At 57.6% G+C, this 20,349-nt stretch overlaps 4 protein-coding genes across 4 annotated transcripts; 2 read left to right on the forward strand and 2 right to left on the reverse strand.

The window, feature by feature from the left end:
* Nucleotides 1–280: 280 nt before the first annotated feature.
* On the forward strand, nucleotides 281–12,732 carry N656DRAFT_841504 (beta-ketoacyl synthase domain-containing protein; the record flags this gene model as incomplete). Its single annotated transcript, XM_064818995.1, has 5 exons — nucleotides 281–749; nucleotides 809–6,974; nucleotides 7,033–7,736; nucleotides 7,800–9,587; nucleotides 9,650–12,732. 5 exons carry the CDS (start codon nucleotides 281–283, stop codon nucleotides 12,730–12,732), a joined length of 12,210 nt encoding a protein of 4,069 aa, XP_064673547.1.
* Nucleotides 12,733–13,266: 534 nt separating this feature from the next.
* N656DRAFT_701366 (TLC domain-containing protein) lies at nucleotides 13,267–14,490 on the reverse strand (the record flags this gene model as incomplete). Its single annotated transcript, XM_064810939.1, has 1 exon — nucleotides 13,267–14,490. The coding sequence occupies one exon, from the start codon at nucleotides 14,488–14,490 to the stop codon at nucleotides 13,267–13,269; it is 1,224 nt and encodes a 407-aa protein (XP_064673548.1).
* Nucleotides 14,491–15,173: 683 nt separating this feature from the next.
* Nucleotides 15,174–17,113, reverse strand: N656DRAFT_810199 (TLC domain-containing protein; the record flags this gene model as incomplete). Its single annotated transcript, XM_064818364.1, has 4 exons — nucleotides 15,174–16,122; nucleotides 16,188–16,475; nucleotides 16,554–16,867; nucleotides 16,969–17,113. 4 exons carry the CDS (start codon nucleotides 17,111–17,113, stop codon nucleotides 15,514–15,516), a joined length of 1,356 nt encoding a protein of 451 aa, XP_064673549.1. The 3' UTR covers nucleotides 15,174–15,513.
* A 1,159-nt stretch (nucleotides 17,114–18,272) lies between these two features.
* Nucleotides 18,273–20,279, forward strand: N656DRAFT_774150 (MFS general substrate transporter). Its single transcript, XM_064814206.1, has 2 exons — nucleotides 18,273–18,795; nucleotides 18,890–20,279. Exons 1-2 carry the CDS (start codon nucleotides 18,496–18,498, stop codon nucleotides 20,102–20,104), a joined length of 1,515 nt encoding a protein of 504 aa, XP_064673550.1. The 5' UTR covers nucleotides 18,273–18,495; the 3' UTR covers nucleotides 20,105–20,279.
* Nucleotides 20,280–20,349: the final 70 nt, after the last annotated feature.

Consider the following 20,349-nt stretch of genomic DNA (forward strand, 5'->3'; position numbering starts at 1 on the left):
TTTTGAAGTGACAAAATATTAGTTGCTAGTACATGTACTGGTAATGAAGAGTGATATACACATTCCCTCAGTCTGGTGTTGTTCAGTTCAAGGCTGGACTATTACTAGATATCCTGCCTGCAAGCTGAACGCTGCCGGTTCATTTGTCTAGATATTCTAGTTCCAGTCACAGCTGCTGCTACGTTGAGAACAGAGGCATTCACACCAGACTCTGATCAAACTGGAGTCAACCGGGACTCAGTTCAAACTCGTCACATCAGACATCACACATCACATCATCATGGACTCAACATCTCCGACACCAGCTGGGAACGAGCCCATCGCAATCGTTGGCAGCGGTTGCAGATTCCCAGGGGGTGCAACATCGCCGAGCAAACTCTGGGACCTCCTCAGGGAACCGCGCGATGTCCTGTGCGAAATTCCCCCTAGCCGCTGGGATACTGCTGGATTCCATCACAAGGATTCCCAATTCCCTGGCCACACGAATGTCAAACACTCTTACCTGCTCCAGGACGATGTGTCCAAGTTCGACGCCCAGTTCTTCAACATCACAGCGGCAGAAGCAGTGGCCATGGACCCTCAGCAGCGTATTCTCCTGGAGACGGTTTACGAAGGCCTCGAGGGCGCAGGACTGACCATCGAGGGCCTCAAAGGGTCCAACACCGGTGTCTACGTCGGTGTCATGTACGTCGACTACGAGTCTGTGCAGTTCCGCGATCTGCAGCATGTCCCAACATATCTCGCCATAGGTAAGTAAATAACAAAACATGCAATGCTCCGTGCTTCTTCAGCTGACATGACCAAAAAGGAACCGCGAGAAGTATCGTGTCCAACAGGATATCGTACTTTTTTGACTGGCACGGCCCGTCTTTGACGGTTGATACTGCCTGCTCTTCCAGTCTGGTCGCCGTCCACCAAGCGGTCCAGGCTCTCCGTTCCGGAGATGTTCGCGTCGCGGTTGCAGCCGGCAGCAACCTCCTTCTCGGACCCGAGCCTTACATCCACGAGAGCAAGCTGAAAATGCTGTCTCCTGATGGCCGGTCTCGCATGTGGGACCAGGGCGCAAACGGCTACGCCCGAGGCGATGGCGTTGCTGCTCTTGTTCTCAAGACTCTGAGCGCCGCTCTCGCAGACGGAGACCACATCGAGGCAATCATCCGCGAGACGGGCGTCAACCAGGACGGCCGCAGTCGTGGCATCACCATGCCGAGTGCCACGGCCCAGACAGCCCTGATCCGAGCCACCTACGCCAAGGCAGGCCTCAACCCTGACTCAGAAGCCGATCGTTGCCAGTACTTTGAGGCCCATGGCACCGGCACCCCGGCAGGTGACCCGGTCGAGGCCGAGGCCGTGCACACGGCTTTCTTCGGCAACGTGACCGAAGCCAAGAAGGGCGACTCGGACAGGGAGCAGCAGCGTCTACTGGTCGGCTCCATCAAAACAATCATCGGTCATACAGAAAGCACGGCGGGTATCGCTGGTATCATGAAGGTCGTGCAGGCCATGAAGCATGGCTATGTCCCCCCGAACATGCTGCTCGAGAAGCTCAACCCCAACGTTCTCCCCTTCTACAACCACCTTCAGATCCCCCAGGAGCTCATGCCCTGGCCGAAGCTTGCACCCGGACAACCTCGCCGTGCCAGTGTCAACAGCTTTGGCTTCGGCGGGACCAACGCGCACATCATCCTCGAGGGTTTCGAGGAGCCGCCGCCGCCAAACGACAGACAACCCTCACAATCATCACCACCCCGCCAAGTAACACCCTTCCTCTTCTCCGCCCAGTCCAAACAATCCCTCCTCTCCAGCCTCGCCGCCCACGCCGAATACCTCTCCCAACACCCCTCCACGAACCTCGCCGACCTATCCTGGTCCCTCCGCTCCCGCCGATCCCGCCTCCCCCTGCGCCTCGCCCTCCCCGCATCCCCCACCCTCGAAAACCTGCAGGGCAACCTCAAGAGCATCCTTAACAACACCAACTTCCAAATCGACTCCAAATCCGCCGGCACGAGCACCACCAAGAAATCCGCCCGCCTGCTGGGGATCTTCACAGGTCAGGGTGCCCAATGGGCTCGCATGGGCGCCGAGCTCGTCGAGACGTCGGCCTACGCGGCGGGCCTGCTCGCGGACATGGACCGGGCGCTTGCCGAGCTTCCTGAGGCGGACCGTCCGGGCTGGACTTTGAGGGAGCAGTTGCTTGCTGATGCCAAGACGAGTCAGGTCGGCAGCGCGGCGGTTGCGCAGCCGTTGTGTACCGCGGTGCAGGTCATTCTAGTGGAGCTGCTGCGCATATGCGGTATGGAATTTGCGGCTGTGGTGGGCCATTCGTCGGGCGAGATTGGCGCGGCGTTTGCGGCTGGGGTGTTGCAGGCGGAGGATGCGATTCGGATTGCCTACTACCGGGGTTTGCATTCGAGATTGGCGGGTGGTGGTGGTAAGGGGGAGATAAAGGGGGCTATGCTTGCTGTTGGGACGAGTCTGGAGGATGCTCAGGGGCTTTGTGAGGATGATTATTTTGCTGGCAGGGCCAAGGTGGCTGCGTGCAATTCGGCCTCGAGCATCACCATTTCCGGCGATGAAGACGCTATTGTGGACATGGTCGACATCTTTGAGGATGAGAACAAGTTCGTTCGGAGGCTGAGGGTGGATAAGGCGTACCATTCCCATCATATGGTGCCTTGTTCGCAGCCCTACTTGGACTCCATGGCACCGTTCACTGCCACTGGTGCCTCAGCCAAGACAGGTTCGGCGTCGGGATCGGCAGCATCGTCATGCATCTGGGTGTCGAGTGTCCGCCCGGATGGCCCTCTTCTTGACGATCGGTCGAGTGTCGATACTTCGTACTGGGTTGATAACTTGCTTTCCCCGGTCCTGTTCAAGCAGGCGGTCGAAAGGGCCATCACGGAGCTTGGTCCATTCGACGCAGCCATCGAGGTTGGACCTCACCCGGCCTTGAAGGGGCCCGTTCTCGACACACTCCGGGACCATAACAACAAGTCTGAGGAGATTCCTTACACGGGCCTCCTCCAGCGCAACACCGACGCCATCGAGAGTGTTTCTGCAGCGCTTGGCTATGTCTGGACGCACGTTGACAACCTGGACATTGACTTTGACCGATACGAGGCCTGCATGGGCGGACCGACATCGCATCGCTTCATCCCTGACTTGCCCACCTACCAATGGAACCACAGCCAGGGGTACTGGCACGAGTCCAACTTGTCCCGCAGCCTGCGTACCAGAAGCCAACCGGTTCATCCCCTCCTTGGCGACCTGCAGCCTCAGAGCTCGGCGCATCAAGTCACCTGGAAGGCCATCCTGCGGCCTCAAGACCTCCCTTGGGTCCATCACCACCGGATCCAGGGCCAGACGGTCTTTCCAGCGGCTGCGTATGCCGCTACGGCACTCGAGACAATCCCTTTTCTCGCCAATGGCAGCCCTGTGCACATGATGCAGATCCAGGACCTCTTCATCCACCAGGCCTTGGTGTTTGGCAACGACGATCAAGAGTCAGGCATCGAGGTCCGCTCCGTGGTCAGCAACATTCGACGCGGGGATGATTCCATCTTAGCCCATTTCACCTATGAGGCCATCACCGGGCACGACCAGAGCTTCCAGCTCGTCGCTAGCTGCGAGATTTTGGTCGCCGTCGGTGAGCCTTTGCGCGACATGCTCCCGGCCACTGCGCGTCTCGAGCCGTACATGGTGGACGTGGACACGGAGCTCGCATACTCGTCGCTGGCCGGAGTCGGTTATGGGTACACGGGCCCCTTCAAGGCCTTGTCCGGCTTGAAGAGGAAGCTTGGAAAGGCATCTGGGACTCTTGCCCTGACACATGACGCAGACCCAGACCAAACTGGGGTGCTGATGATCCATCCTGCGGTTCTGGATGCTGCGTTCCACTCCATCATCCTGACCTTTAGCTACCCCGAAGATGGCCGTCTCTGGAGCTTGCATCTCCCAACGCGCATCGACAGGATTCGAGTCAACCCCTCTCTGTGCGGGCGCAACTGGGTGGATGCTACTCAAGTGCCCTTTGTTGCATCCATGGGCGACGACGACGCTGATGAAGGCACGTCTGGGTTTCAGGGGGATGTTGACATCCACGACCCCACGGGCGAATACACTGCCGTGCAGGTCGAGGGCTTGCACGTCGTCCCTTTCACGCCCGCGTCTGCGGCAGATGACCAGCAGCAGTTTTACGCCACCGACTGGGTCCCTTCGGAGCCAAACTGCGATTTGCCCGGCACCTACGAGGCGTCAGTCCAGGACAAGGAGGTGGCCGCCATCCTCGAACGCGGGAGCCTGTTCTATCTCAACCAACTAGAGCACCAGATTCACCAAGACCACCCTGGCCGGTCCGACAAGTACAACGCCGCGTACCTGAACTTCGCCTCGCACACGCTCAAGCTTGTCCAGCAAGGCCGACACCGCTACGCCAAGAAGGAGTGGCTCAACGACACGCTGGAGGACATCGTCTCCCTCTCGGCGCCCTTCGCAGACCAGCCCGAGATCCAGGCCATGCACGTCGTCGGCGAGCAAATGCCGCGGGCCATCCGGGGCGAGACAAACATGCTGGAGCATTTGATGAACAACGGCCTGCTGGCAGACTACTACGCTAAGGCACGCAGCATCACGCGCGGCACCGCCCTCCTGGCCGACACGGTGGCGCAGATCACCCAGCGGTACCCGCGGGCCAAGATCTTGGAGGTTGGTGCTGGCACGGGCGGTGCGACTCGCGAAATACTCAAGCGCATCGGCGACAGGTTTTTGACCTACGCCTTTACCGATGTCTCGGCGGGATTCTTTGACAAGGCCCAGGAGGAGTTTGCTGCGTACGAGGGGGCCATGACGTACAGCGTCCTCGATCTTGAGCAAGAGGTCAAGGCTCAGGGGATTGAGGAGCACTCGTACGATGTCGTGGTGGCGTCCTTTGTCCTACACGCGACGCTGAGCTTAGAGCAGACAGTGCGCCGCGTGCGGTCTCTCTTGAAGCCGGGGGGTTACCTCGTCCTGTTTGAGGTGACTAACACGGACATCATCCGAGGCACTGCGCTGTTTGGCTGCCTGCCGGGGTGGTGGCAAGGCATGGACGAAGGACGGACCCTTGGCGCCTGCGTTTCTGAGTCGGCGTGGGACTCGATCCTGCGCAAGACGGGCTTTTCAGGGGTTGACACCATGACCCCCGTCAAGGACGCCATGGCCCTACCAAACTCGGTCATGGTCTCACAGGCGCTGAGCGAATGGGTCGAGCTTGTTCGCGAGCCGCTGATGGCATCGGCATCACCCTCGCTCTTCTCCTCGGGCCCGTCCAATATCATCAAACACCTCTTCATCGTTGGAGGGTCAACGTTGCGTGTGTCTCGACTTGCTGAGGATGTGCGGAAGCTCATTCATGGCTTTTGTGACGACATCACCAGGGTGGCGTCTATCGAGGAACTGGATAATGATCAAGTAGCAATCGGTTCTGACGCCACCGTCCTCGTCCTGGAGGATCTTGACCATGCCGTCTTCAAGGACATCACGCCGGCACGCTGGAACGGTCTCAAGAGCCTCTTTGGCTCGCAAAAGGCCATCGCCTGGGTCACCCAGGACCGCATGACCGACAACCCCTTCGCCAACATGGCTGTCGGATTTGCTCGGTCGGCACTGTGGGAAATCCCCGAGATACGTTACCAGTTCATCGACTTCCAGGATGCCTACAGGATCGATGCGAGAACCTTGGCAGAAGCCGTGCTGCGATTCCAGGTGGCCGGGTCGGTGAAGGATAATACCCTCTGGTCAGTTGAGTCCGAGATCGTCATTGATGCAGACGGGCGTCAGTTGGTTCCCCGTATGAGACCCGTCAGCGAAGCCAACGACCGCTACAACTCGTCGCGCCGGGCCATTACCAAGGATGTCAACCCGCAGGAGTCCCCGATTGCGTATGAGACCAAGGGTGGTAGTGGTGGCCAGTATGCCCTGGTCCAGCGATCATCCACGCGGATCGGCGCCATCATGGGTCCAACCGTGACTTTGAAGCTGAGCCTGTCAAGCTTGCGAGCCATCAAGACGGCGGCCGGTGTTGATGCATTCCTGGTCACAGGAACCTGCACCAAGACGGGCATTCAGTACCTGGGTCTTTGCGACTCGATTCATGTCACCTCCCTTGTCGAAATGCCAGAGAACAGGGTCATTCCTTTGACTCGGGTCTCAACGGAATCGGCCTCCTTGTTCCTGGCCCTTGTCGCCGCGCACCTGGTTTTGCCTGCCATGACGGCCTCGTTGCGTCAGGGCGACACCCTTGTTGTGCACAACGCCCCGGCCTCGCTTGCACACGTCCTCAGCCAGCATGCCAAGTCATCGCGTATCAAGACCATCTACACGACCTCGTCCAAGGCTGTCGCGGCAGAGCTCGGCTGGATCCATATCGGGCGGTATATGCGCCAGTCTGAGACGAGGACGCTTTTGCCTGCGCAGGTTTCACGCTGCGTCGATTTCACGACGACAACTGGAAAGGGGGTGTCCATGGTCGCTTCATGCCTGCCATTCGGTGTTCCTATTGTCGATGGGACCGCCTGGTTCCCCGTACATGGCAGACTGGCGGAGACAGAGACTATGCTCAGCGAGCTGCTTCAGGCCGCCCAGGACTCTGCCCTTTCTACCCTTGCCAACAACGAAGGTGGCATGCAGCCGGGCATCAGCCAGGTCAACATCCAGCAGCTTGGAACGAGTGATGCCGAGGAGTTCGATGCGCTCGCCATTGTTGACTGGAGCGCACCATCCGTTGCCGTGGAAATACAACCAGCCGCGGCTCAGTTCAGGGCAGACCGCACCTACTGGCTGGTTGGGCTGTCCGGAGATCTCGGAATCTCGATTGCTGACTGGATGATCAGAAACGGGGCCAAATACCTCGTCATCACGAGTCGAAACCCAAACATTGACGAGCGGTGGCTGCGCAGTGCCGAAACCAGAGGCGCCGTAGTGAGCATCATGTCGTGGTAAGTATTGGCCTGGGACACATCGGTTAGCAAACTTCTAGTACTAACACAATCGCAGCGACCTCACGAACTATGACGATGTTGCCAAGACACATGGCCGGATTCGCGACGAGTTGCCCCCTGTCGCAGGAGTCTACCAAGGAGCCATGGTTCTTCTTGACATGGCCCTCCGCGACATGGAGCTGGACGACTTCAGCCGCGTGCTTCGCCCCAAGGTGGAGGGAAGTCTGAACCTGGACCGCGTGCTGGGAGACGAGCCCCTGGACTTCTTCATCTTCTTCTCGTCCGTCGCCACCGTTGCCGGCAACCCTGGACAGGCCGGCTACACGACGGCCAACCTGTTCATGAGCGGTCTGGCCCAGCAGAGACGCAGGCGTGGGCTTCCGGCGTCGGTGGTGGAGCTTGGTCTCATCATGGGCACGGGATACATCACGCGCGAGAAGGGCAACGTCCTGACGCGGCCGTCGTTCGAGCGAGGCCTGTTGACCATCTCCGAGTATGATGTCCATCAGACGCTGGCAGAAGCCGTCGGATACGGCCATCCGGACTCTGGTGCCGAATGGCAGATTTCCATCGGCCTGAGACAGATGGCTGCCGACGCGCCGAATCGTCCGCAGTGGTACAGCTACCCTCAGTTTTCGTGTCTCACGATCAAAGCAGCAGCAGGCGAGACAAATGCAACCAATACCCAGGCCGGACCTTCCATCAAGGAGAAGCTGGAAAATGCGGCGACGACGGATGAGGTTGAAAAGATCATCTCTGGTGAGTATATCTCCCTTTTTCCCTTCACTGGCCGACGGACTAAATAGCCTCAACTCTGTACAGAGTCATTCATCGCCGAGATGCGCAAAATGCTTCACCTAAGCGACGATTACGCCATCACGCCCTCGGTCCGCACTGATGAGCTCGGCCTCGACTCCCTCGTGGCTGTTCGCATTCGATCCTGGTTCCTCAACAACTTCCAAGTCAACATCCCTGCCCTCCGCATTCTCAAGGGCGCGGCCCTGCAAGAACTCGTTGACTATGCCGTTGACGAAATGCCCGCCGAAGTTGCTCCAAGATTGTCTTCAAGTGCTTCCTCATCGTCAGGAGAAGAAACCTCGTCGACCTCAGGAAAATCCTCGTCGTCTGCCTTGGATAGCTCGTCCCAAAAGTCAGGAACGCCGCCGACGACAGCGCCGGACTCTGAGATCTCATCGGTTGTCGATGGTGACGATGGATCCAAGGAAGAGAGGGCATCATTGGTTGCACCATTACCCCCTCAGGAGGTCGAAATGGAGAGGTTCGGCCACCTGTCCTACACCCAGTCAGTATTCTTGTTCGTGCATGAGCTCTTGCCTGACAAGACCACCCTGAACAACACAGTCATGCTTCATCTTAGTGGGCCAATACGCATTCCCGACCTCGCCCGCGCCGTCCGAAGCCTTGGAGAGCGCCACGAGACGCTGCGAAGCTGCATCTTCAACAATCGCGACGGCCAGCCAAGCCAGGGGGTCCTCAAGTCGCCCACCTTGTCCCTCGAACACAAGAAAATCCACACCAAGGACGACCTCTGGAATGAATATGCGGCGCTGCGTGGTCATGCCTTTGACCTTGCGCGCGGTCAGACCAGCAGAACCCTTCTTCTCTCGTATTCGCCGCGCGATCATTTCCTTCTGATGAGTTCGCACCACATTTTCTTCGACCGGGCCAGCAACGATGCCGTCATGGGCGATCTGGAACGGCTTTACCACAACCACCCCCTCGACCCCAACCCTCTTCAGTACCTCGACTATTCCCAGGACCAGCTCCGGCAGTACTCTGCGGGCGAGTGGGACAAGGCCATCGAGTTTTGGCGCAGCGAGTTTACCATCATCCCAGACCCCTTGCCGCTCCACCGCAGCCAGATCTCCGAGAGACAGCCTCTTGAGCGCTACGCCTCACGCATTCCCGACTTTTGCATCGACAGCCAGCTCTCGGGCAAGATCCGCCAGGTTGCCAGGAGGCACCGTGTCACGCCCTTCCACTTCCACCTTGCCGCCTTCAAAGTGCTCCTCCACCGGTTCCTCGGCGTGACCGACGTCTGCGTGGGCATCGCCGACAGCTGCCGCCGCGACGAGCACATGCGCACCGGCATTGGTCCGTTCCTGAACATGCTTCCGCTCAGGATGGCGGCGAGCAAGGGTCAGGTCTTTTCCGAAGCCCTGAACGAGGCCCGCGACAAGAGCCTCGAGGTGCTTGCCAACTCGATCCCCCTCGAGGTCATTCTCAACGAACTCCTGGTCCCCCGCCAGGCGACGCACACGCCTCTGGCCCAGGCGTTTATGAACTATGCTGAGAATGACCTGGCAGACGGGCAGTCGTTCCTTGGCTGCCGCATGAAGATGATGAAGCAGGAGATGGCCGAGCTGCCCTACGACATCACTTTCACCGTCATCAACAACAATACCACAGGCGACACGCGAATCCTCTTGAACGTACAGGCGTCTCTGTACACCGACGCGGATGCGCAGGTCCTGCAGCATGGGTACCAAGACATTCTGGAAGAGTTCGCGAATGCGCCCGACAAGGAGATTGGCGACAATTGGCAGTTCAGACCCGACCTTCTCCAGAAGGCCCTTGTTCTCGGTCGTGGTGAGTTCTGAGCAACACGTTGAAGCAAATCCTGTGTCATGTTAACAAACAACCCGTAACAGGTCCCAGTTTCGATTCCACGTGGCCCGACACACTGGTTCACAGATTCGACGAGCTCATGCCGAGCGTTGCCCAGCGAACGGCCGTGACGGATTGCCACGGTGGTTCACTCACCTATGAGCAACTAGCATCACGAGTTGACACAGTTGCCTCGGAGCTGTTGCGCAAGGGCGTCAAGCCTGGATCCAGGGTAGCCGTCTTTCAGGAGCCCAACATCCTGTGGATCGCCTCCCTTCTCGCCATCATGAAGGTTGGCGCCGTCTACGTCCCCCTGGATGCCAACACCCCCATCGCCAGGCTGTCATTGATGGTCCGCGACAGCCAGCCTGTGGCCATTCTCGTCCATGGGCCCACCGCAGAAGAGGCAGAGAAACTAGTGGGAGGTCAACAGCCCAGGCCTCTGATCGTCAACGTATCGAGCCGGTCTGCATCACAAGCGACGACGACGGTCGCCACGCTCGCCAAATCAGACGCGCCAGCAATCATTCTGTACACCAGCGGGTCGACGGGAACCCCAAAGGGCGTCATCCTGAGCCACGGCAGCCTGAAGCACGAGTTTGACCACTGCGCCGCCACGTACAAACTAGGCGTCGACGACGTCGTGCTGCAGCAAAGCGCGTGGAGCTTCGACCTGTCGGTGACGCAGATCTTCCTTGCCCTTGGCGTCGGAGCACGACTCCACACGGTATCCCACGTCATGCGTTCCGACTCGCGGGCCATGATCGACATGATTCGGAGCCAAGGCGTGACAGCGACCTACGCGACGCCAACCGAGTACAAGAGCTGGCTGCGACGTGAGAATCGGGAGCTTGTCATTGGTCTGTCGTCCTGGCGTTTGGCTCTGGTCGCCGGAGAAGCCGTCACCGAGCCGCTGCTCCAACTCTTCAGGGAGGCGGACCGACCCGGTCTTCGTCTGTTCAATGTCTATGGCCCGACGGAGACAACGTGCGGCTCGACCAAGTCGGAGCTTTCGTACCAGACCCTTGGGTACTATCAGCGGGGCATTATCCCCGTGGGCAGGGCGTCGGCAAATGAGTGCTTCTACATACTCGACCAGAGACAGAATCTGCTACCCGTCGGCCAAATAGGAGAGATCGCCATTGGTGGCGTGGGTGTTGCCATGGGCTATCTGAACCTGGATGAACGCACAAGAGCGTCGTTCCTGCCAGACCGCTTTGCGGTTTCCGAGGACAACAATGACAAGAAGGGGTGGTGGAAGACAATGTACCGAACCGGAGATGTCGGGTACCTTGAGCCGGACGGCACTCTTGTCCTCAAGGGCCGCGTCGGGGATGACACTGAGATCAAGCTCAACGGCGTGCGCATCGACCTCAAAGACGTCGAGGCAACCGTGCTCCGGGCGTCGGGCGGTATCCTTGCCGACGCTGTGGCCACCCTGCGGACCACCAAGGCCGAAAACCAAGACGACCAGGGCATCAAATTCATGGTCGTCCACGTCGTCTTTTCAGCTCAGGACTCGACCGAGGACGAAAGTCGCCGCTACCTGCAGGCCCTGCTGGCGGAGCTCCCGCTCCCGCGGACCATGCTGCCCTCGGCACTCATTCCCATCGACCTTTTGCCAAGGACCGTCGCAGGCAAGGTCGACAGGAGGGCTATCGCCGCCCTGCCTATATCCCACAAGGTCGAGCAGCGGTCCGACATGTTTGGATCAACAAGCGGAGGGTTGCTATCCAAAAAGGAGCAGACTCTTCGAGGATTCTGGGAAGCCGTGATCCCACAGGAACTCTCGGAACTCCACCAAATCGACGCCGACTCGGACTTTTTCACGGTCGGCGGGAACTCGCTGCTTCTGATCGAGTTGCAAGGCAGAATCCGAGCGGCTCTCGATACGTCCATCCCGCTCCCTAAACTCTTCCAGGCCACCTCGCTGCGGTCCATGGCGCAGCTCCTTCCTGGAGATGCTGATGATGACAATGACGACGGCAACGAGGTGCAAAGCATCATCGACTGGGAGGCCGAAACAGCTGTGACTGACGCCGACATTCTTCAGCCAGCAACAACACTGTCATCACTGCCCGCCACAACCCCTCAGGTTCCGCCTCGCACGGTCGTACTCACCGGCGCCACCGGCTTTCTCGGCCAGCACCTCTGCCGCTACCTAGCCGAGCACGCCCACATCCAAAAGGTGATCTGCATCGCCGTCCGGAACGCGCACGACCCATCCCGCCAGGCCCTTCTTTCCAATCTCACTTCCTCCCTTGCCGGAGGCAGCCGCGTCAAATTCGAGTTCTACCCCGGCGACCTAAGCCAACCCCTCCTCGGCCTCCCCCCGTCCGACGCGCAACGCATCTTCTCCCTCGAAGCTGACGCCGTAATCCACAACGGCGCCGACGTGTCCCACTTGAAAACCTACTCCTCCCTGCGCGCCGCCAACCTCGGCTCAACACGCGAGCTGGTCAAGCTGTGCGTCCCGCGCCGCGTGCCAATCCACTACGTCTCCACGACAGGTGTGGGCATGTACACGCCCTCTGACACGCTGGCTGAGGTCTCGGTGCGGGATCACCAACCACCACCGGCTCAAATTCAGGACGGGGCGCCGGGCTATGTCGCCTCCAAATGGGCCAGCGAGGTGTGCCTGGAGAAGGTGCACGCGGCGACCGGGTTGCCTGTCGTGATCCACCGCGCGTCGAGCATCATCCGCCCTGAAGAGGACAGGACGGGCGAGAACCCCGCTGCGGACGTGCTGCAGAACATGCTGGACTACTCGCAGCGCATAGGTGCCGTGCCCGCGCCGCCGGAGGGGCTCAGGGGGTGGGTGGATCTGGTACGGCCTGAGTCGGTTGCGGCCAAGGTGGTCGAGGCCGTGATGATGAGTGAACACACTGGCAGTGCTGGCGGAGTGGTTTATTTCCATGAGTCGGGCGATTTGGAGTTGGATGTGAGGCAGATTAGAGAGTACCTGGCGGGCCAGGCGGAGGGTAAAGAGATCGAGGTCCTTTCGCTGGAAGAATGGATTGGGCGTGCAGAGGAGGCGGGTTTGTCGAGCGCCATGGCTGCCGTGTTTGCGAGCTCGCTGGGAAGTGGGGAGCCCATGAATCTGCCGCGACTGTTGAGGCGGTCATGATGTCGATTGAGGCGGCTTTGGAACATGTAATTCTGTTGCTTGAAGTTGGGTGATTTCGGAGTTCATTTGCGTCTTTCGGTCTGGGAACATGTCATTCTCGTTGCTTTTAGTCAGGTGATTTGAGATTTCAGCTGCGTCTTGTTCATCTTCAAGTTGGGGGTCGGCCTTGTCTGAGCTCGGTCAATCATGTTTAGCAATGTTGTTAAATTTGCCGTGGGAATGTGTCCCCCTTTATTATTCATTAAGTACGTTCGTTCGTAAATGCGACGGATTGCCCTGCGTCGGCAGCTAACCCTGTTTGCCCAAACCAACCCTGCCTGACAGATCTCGAGCACCCAACGAACCACAAATGCGTTTGGGAGCCCTGCCACCGGTGGAGGCCGTAGAGCAAGGGAACTCGGACGTCAGCACTCCCAGGACACCGCTCAGAGCCTGAGCAAGGTCGTGCTCGCCCCAGTGTTTCGCCCTCTTCATTTCTGAGCTCCCCGAGAGACTTGTGTCCTGTCGAGGGTCATCTCCTGTATCTTCTTTTACTTACCCATTAGTTACACTCGCCCTGGTCTTCCTATGCATCACCGGCCCTTGACTCGGTCCCAGTCCGTTGCCAGCAACTTGGGCTGGTACATCAGAATCGCCCACCACTGTCGCCAACGGATCGTCCTTATGGGGAGCCTTTCCGTCAAGCATTTTCTCGGCCTCCTCGCCCTCGTCTTCTGCTTCCGACCTGTCATCCTTGGCCACTCCGAGAATAACGAACTTGTAGGCGGCCCTGAACAAGCAGTATAGCCAGAAGAGGTTCAATGCCTGGAGCGCGGCCAACAAGCTGAAGGTGATGACGTTGGCCAGTGGGCATTTGTACTGCTCCGCTTCCCAATCAAGCACGTACGGGCCGACAGTGCTGAACTCTCCTCCTGGAAGTGCCGAGTACAGGATGCGTAGGTTGATGTAATGCCGCAGGTAGATCCACATGATGACGCACAGCCCAAACGACCAGCCCTGCGCCTTGCTCTCAATGTAGTTCAACGACTTGGAGACAGACAGGAAGAAATCGCTAATGTCGTGCGTGATGTAGACGGCAATGCCCATGTAGCCAAAATGGAACCGATAGCTGAGCGCCACGAGCGCTACCGTGACGACGTGGTGTCCGATGAGCTGATTGAAGTCCTTGCGCCGCGCTTCCAGTCCCAAGACCATCACCACAACTTGTTGCATCCAAAAGGCGGCCTGGAGTAGATAGTAGCTCTTGAACCCGGCTTCGTGCGTGCGGTGCGGGAAGCCCTCGTACATTCCATGCGTGTTGAAGTACCAAACCGGCGTGCGGTACATGAGGTACATGCCCCAGGGCCCGATGAAGGCGATGTAGAGCGCCGTATACATGTTCTCGGCGAACCGCGCCCGTTTCGCGCGTGATGTCACGCCGCACCGGCGGGCAAGAGGGGTGAATATCTCCTGGATGCAAAACTCGCGCGTAAACGTCAAGACTATTGTGTAGAAGCATACAAAGAGGATATCCCGAAGCCCCTTGCCGAATTGTGGTGCCGCACTGGAGCCATCGACCGCGTCCCCCAACTTGTACGACAGGAAGATAAACGGATAGGCCGGATTGGATTCGGTCGGGTTGACAGCGTAGACGAGAAGAATCGCAGTCGCCAGGATCAAAGGAACAACCCAGGTGCGGCGGTGAGTTTGGAATGCGGCGGCCAGTGATGATGCCTTTCTTCGCTTCGCGCGACTCAGGTTTTTTGCGTGACGCTTCATCGAAGTCAATTTGATCCCCGGATTGGGGTTCAGGTCTCTGGCGCCCATCTTGAGCCGGCTTGCGAGTCTGGTTTCGAGAACGTGAGGGTGGCCACGACCAGCTCCGTCGGTGAGCGTGAGGAAGACAATGTGGAATGCGCGAGAAGTGAGATGGACTCTGCAATTTTAACCCATGTCCATGGCCGCTTATCAAATTATTTTTTCCCGAGTTCGCGAATTGAGAGCACAAGACCTTTCTTTGCTTATGCGGTGGCATCAATTTTAGCGAGATGACTTTTAAGGAGAGGTGGGGCTGGTTGCTTACTGTAGCACACCCCTATTCGTAAACTCTAAGGGCTAATAATGTTACTGCCTGGCTAGACCGCCAGACGCCCCACACCGCCCGGGCTAATGTAGGGTTAGGCTGTGAAGGGTTGGGGTTACTGTCTATATCCATAGGCGTAGGCTCGGCTTGCTGCTTACACCTCCTCACCTGCGGAACAGACAACCAGATCTAAACCATGACATACAGCTACGACTATGCTGTTCGCAAGCTCCCAATCACAAGCTTGTTGATGCGCTTGAATCTAGAACGTTTATCAAATTTTCTGTCGTGCCGTCTCTCCCACCGACATTGGAACGGGTCCCTAACCCCTGACTCCTGAGCCTGGGCTGCATTGTGCAAGATGTTCTTTTACCCTCCGAATCGGAAGGTAAATGTCACGATATGCCTCCGAACTGGACGGAACATGGCACGTTTCCTACCAAAAAAGGGCCTTACGCGGTAAAGAGTGTTCGCGCATGTCGGGCATTCGTGGAGCTGGCATTATCCTGATCTTTTCGGTTCTTCGAGCCTGAACTTTGAGGTTCATCACGAGCGAATATGATACATGGTTCATGTCGCCTGTATCAGTTCATTGCAAACTTCGATGGAAAGCATGGTGAGGATCGAACCTGGGTTTTCTCTCTTTTTCTTTTCCTGTTTTTCTGCCTGTATCATGATCATAGCTGGAAATAGAGGAGTGGGCATTCCGCGTGTCTTTCTCAATCGATCTGCTTCTCGCACCCAATTCTGGTGAGCAGATCCTTGCGGTCCCCGTGGCTGCGAACATTGGCGCCAGTCACCCTCGAACTCGTAGACTTTTTACCGTTGCGACGCTCCCAGGCTTTGAGATCGATGGAGTCAACGCCCACGTCCTCCTCGATAGCCACCACCTCTTCCTCGTAGAACCCGCTTTCCGTCTCCTCAGCCTCCACGTCGCTCCTCACATCTTCGGCTGGAGCGCCCTTGAGCACACGCACTGTGACCCGAATGATGAAGAAAGACCACACGCAAATGACGACCTGGAGAGCCAGGAGGAACGTCAAGAAACCCTGGCGGACGCCATCGGTCATGCACACCGTTCCTGCAGGGTCTTTGAATGGCTCCAAAAGATGCGACCAACCTTCTGTCGGCGCGGGAAATGGGCCGGCGATTTCACCAGGGGCACCCCGAAAACACCCCATTTTCGAAACTTTTGGCACGTCATGGTAGGCACTCCAGCATATCATGAGGTAGAAAACGTGCCGTGTCCAAACCCAAACAAACAAGAAAACGCCAAAAACCACATCGCAGAGCGTCGTGAAGCCGAGGTACTTGAGGCATTTCGCCAGCTTGTTTCCTCAGGGTTAGCCAGAGGTTCCCAGCAAGCCTCGTCTTTGCATCATGCCAAACTCACAGGAAAAATCAACTCAATCACGTCCATCAGTACCATGATCAAATGGCCGACCCGCGTCTGATGATATGCATAGGATGCAACGATGAGAGAGATGGTGATGGCGTGGTGGACCAACATCTCCTTATAGTCCTTCCGTTGGGCCTCGATATTGACAGCAATGACCTGCTGGATCCAATATGCCAGTTGCGCCAGGATATATGCCTTCATCAGCCCGTCAAGATCCCTTTGTGGCCAGTTGGACCACAGCTCCTTCATATTGAGGTAGTAAGGCGACTTGCAGTAGAGATACTAAGAGAGAAACCAGTCGGTCAGACAGGTTTCACGGATCTTCAAGTTGTTCGTGGGCGATGCTCTCGGTGTCCCTACCATTCCAAGAGGCCAGAAAACAATATAGTAGGTCAACATCCAGCCTTGTTCGGCGAATCGCGTCGCATCCTTCTTCTTCTTGATGCCCCAGTGCCTGCCAAGGGGCGAGAGGACATGGACCATCAAGGCTGCGCGAATACCGATGCATAACACCACGCACAGCGCGACGAAGCACAGATCATTATGGCCGGCGCTATATATGCCTGTATATGGGTTGTAGTATGAAAGCTCAAAGAACTTGGACGTGAATGGGCGGGCCGCGGGGATGCAAAGGTGCGCAAGAAAGAGGGGGGCGACAGTATGAAACACCAGGCCTGTTTATGGAGCGGGGAGTCAGCATTGGCTCTCGGGGTTCGCGGCATGGAGAGGAAACCATCGGCACCCAGAGACATAGGTGGTCGTTCCCTATACGTACCGGTCTGATTCTCCAATAGCCATTGAGCAATCTTGTCCAACCGCCCTCCATCTTTCCTCTTCGCCTTCCTGGACCTGGCCTTGTTTGCTCTCGACTCGGCAGATGCGCGCTCCAGGCGGGCGGTATCGGCGTTTGAACCACTCATGTTCCGTTTGTCGTACCCAAGAGCCTAGAAGAATCCTTACTTGATAGTCAAGGCAAAGAAAACCGATGATCAGGTGAAGAAAAGCATTCGCGTGCGTCCAGATAAAATTGGTGTTGCAATCTGTCATGTTTGTGGAGGAGAGTTTCCAAGCGCCAGAGTCGCTCCAAAAAGGTGCACGCATACAATGCTCTTCGAGGGATCTTTCCGTTGCTCTCCCATGCGGTGAGACAAAACGGCACGCAGGGGTATAAACCGGGGGTTGGGAATTTCAAACAACCCTCCGAATTCGAAATTCTGAATTCCCACTAACTGATTTTGGAAGACGGCAGACATTTGCGGATAGGGGCAGTAAAGTACATACGAAGGTCCAGGCCGAAAGCGAATGAAGTCGGTTCTTAACATACCTGTAGTTGGAGAATCTGGAATACAGATGCCTAGCGGAACGACAGTGAATACCGGTACAAGAAAGATGGAAATCCATACAGTGGCTCCTCCAGTCTTAGAACTCTATTCTGACAAATGGAAACCGTGTCAGCGGGGCGACGAAGGATGGCAGCCGTTGAATATGGGCCCACCCGGAATGATCCCCGCCGGGCCGGGCCACCTCCGAGAGTGGGGTCCGGCTTCCGGCACTTGGCATGCCGATACTGACCCGTACCGAACGTAGCCTTTTCGTCATTTTCCACTACCAACGCGGGTTTCCTCAAAGCCAAACAACACAGCTAAGGCCGCTTTCCAGTGAATGGAAGCTACCTACTCTCTCGCTCTAAAAGGAAGAATGGCCGCAGTCCATATCAACCAGGATTCAGGGTGCCTAGCAGGCTGTAGCTGTGTAGCATCCTCATGCAGGGTTCGAGTTACCGATACTCCTCGCCAACCAGAAAGAAACCCCCTGCGGCGACACAATAGCCGATGCAGCTCCAGGCCCAACTGCAGAACATCGACTGGTTTGCTACCATAGAACATAATTCAATAATCAATAGTATATGTATGTACTGTACACAGTGTACAGTAACACCAATGCCACCCCCGAGCTTCCTCAGACGAGGGCTCACCAGTCTTGACTCGCCCTGGCTCTTGGCTACCCGGCGACAAACCCAACCTAGGTAGGTAGGTAGGTAGGAATTAGGAAACTATTAGATATAGTACCCGCAATGAATGTGAGGTAGATCTGACGTGAGCATGCAACTCTCATGCCGCTGTGAGGAGTTCACTCTTTTTCCAGCTGCAGCTTCTATCATATAGGTCCTCTTCTTCCTCCCATATGTCACTGGCGTTTCCAGTACTTCCACCGTCTTGTCTCTCCCTGCATTCGTGCAACCCACCTCATGTTTCCCGGTCGGTACCGGCAGCCAAGTTAGTAGTACTACGGAACACACACCATGTCAGTCGCCGACGAGAAACAGCACATCGATCATGATGCCGGGGCTGCCACCGACCTTGTCGCGAGGCCCGGGTCCGAGTCGCCTTGCTCGGACGATGGGTTGAACGATCCTGCACCGATCGATCCACAGGCCGAGCGGCGGCTTGTCAGGAAACTTGACCTGATTATTTTCCCCGTCTTTTTCGTCGTCTACATGATGGCCTTCCTGGACCGCATCAACATCAGCAATGCCAACATCCAGGGCATGTCGGCCGAGCTGCATCTCGACGAGGGCAACCGGTTCAATGTCGCGCTCTTTGTATGCTTCCGATCCCATCTTTTGCCGCGAAATACCTACTAGTTAGGGACAGGGCTAGGACTGTTTAGTTAGTAGTATTAACTGTACGTCCCAGGCCTATTACTCGTCGTACATCCTGCTCGAAGTACCCTGCAACATGATCATCAAGAAAGTCCGCCCCTCACTCTTCATCTCGGGCCTCATGTTCAGCTGGGGCGTCGTCAACATGTGCATGGGCTTTGTGCACTCGTACGCGGCGCTGGTCGCCCTGCGCGTGCTGCTGGGCGTCTTCGAGGCCGGCGTGCTGCCGGGCATCGTCTACGTGTCGTCCATGTACTACAAGCGCCACGAGTACCAGAAGCGCATGTCTTTCTTCTTTTGCAGCACCGTCACGGCTGGCGCCTTTGGCGGCCTGCTCGCCTACGCCATCGCCGACCTCGGCACGCCGTCCATGGCCGCCTGGCGCTGGATCTTTATCATCGAGGGCGCCATCACCGCCGCCCTGGGCATCCTCGCTTCCTTTGTCATCATCGACTGGCCCGAGCAGACGCGCTACCTCAGCCTCGACGAGAAGGAGCTCCTCCGCCGGCGCATGGCCGTCGACGCGAGGGGACATGTCTGCCGTATGGACACGCTCAACAGGTTTGCGTTGACTCGCATTGTCCGCGACTACAAGATCTGGTTGGGCGGGTTTTTGTACATGGGCGTCTCGGTGGCCGGGCTGTCGGGCACCTTTTTCCTGCCGACCATCCTGCTCGAGTTCGAGTGGCGGGCGCAGGAGGCGCAGGTGCGGACCATCCCCGTCTACGTCGTCGCGGCTGGCATGATGGTGCTCGGCGCGTGGGCGTCGGACCGCCTCAAGCACCGCTTCGGCTTCATCATGGGCGGTGCGTCGCTGTCCACCGTGGGCTATGCCATGCTGCTCGCGCAGGAGGGCAAGTCGCGCGACTACAAGTTTGCCGCCGTCTTTCTCGTCTTCGGCGGCGCCTACATGATCACGCCCATGTGCCTCGGGTGGCTGCAAAACAACCTGTCGGGCCACTGGAAGCGGTCGTTTGGCGCCTCATCGCAGGTCATGATTGGCAATGTTGCAGGCATCATCGGTGCCTTCATCTTTATCAGGTCCGAGGCGCCCACCTACAGGACGGGCTACGGTGTAGCCCTGGGCATGATGTGGTTCGGCGCGCTTTGCGCCGGGGTCATGGCCGGCCTCATGTGGGCTGAGAACCGGAGGCGAGAGCGCGGCGAGCGCAACGGCCGGCTGGCATTCCCCGAAGAGGACAGAAAGAACATGGGTGATTGGCACCCGAGTTTCAGGTTTACTTTGTAAACGACTGTAGGTACTATGCAACATTGACGAATATATCAGGATGCTCGTCGTCGCCGACCTGTCGATTGTGATGGGTGTAACATGTGTAGAGCAATCGCGAGCCGGTTCTATTGGGGGACGACGCATGTTAGTAGGTTCTAGGTAGGTAGGTACTCACATGCACTTATAAAGCCATCAGTGTGGAGTAAATAGTAGAGAGCAGTAGGACGCTGGCGCGGTCCGGCCGGTCCTGCAGCTACGGCGAT

This window comes from Canariomyces notabilis (assembly GCF_033297395.1).
Source record: "Canariomyces notabilis strain CBS 508.74 unplaced genomic scaffold N656scaffold_2, whole genome shotgun sequence".
NCBI classification, from domain to species: Eukaryota; Fungi; Ascomycota; class Sordariomycetes; order Sordariales; family Chaetomiaceae; genus Canariomyces; species Canariomyces notabilis.

Coding starts and splice junctions, on each gene's coding strand:
- N656DRAFT_774150 (XM_064814206.1), top strand. CDS start 18,496: ATGTCAGTCGCCGACGAGAAACAGCACATCGATCATGATGCCGGGGCT. Junction 18,796..18,889: donor GGTTCAATGTCGCGCTCTTT/GTATGCTTCCGA, acceptor TGTACGTCCCAG/GCCTATTACTCGTCGTACAT.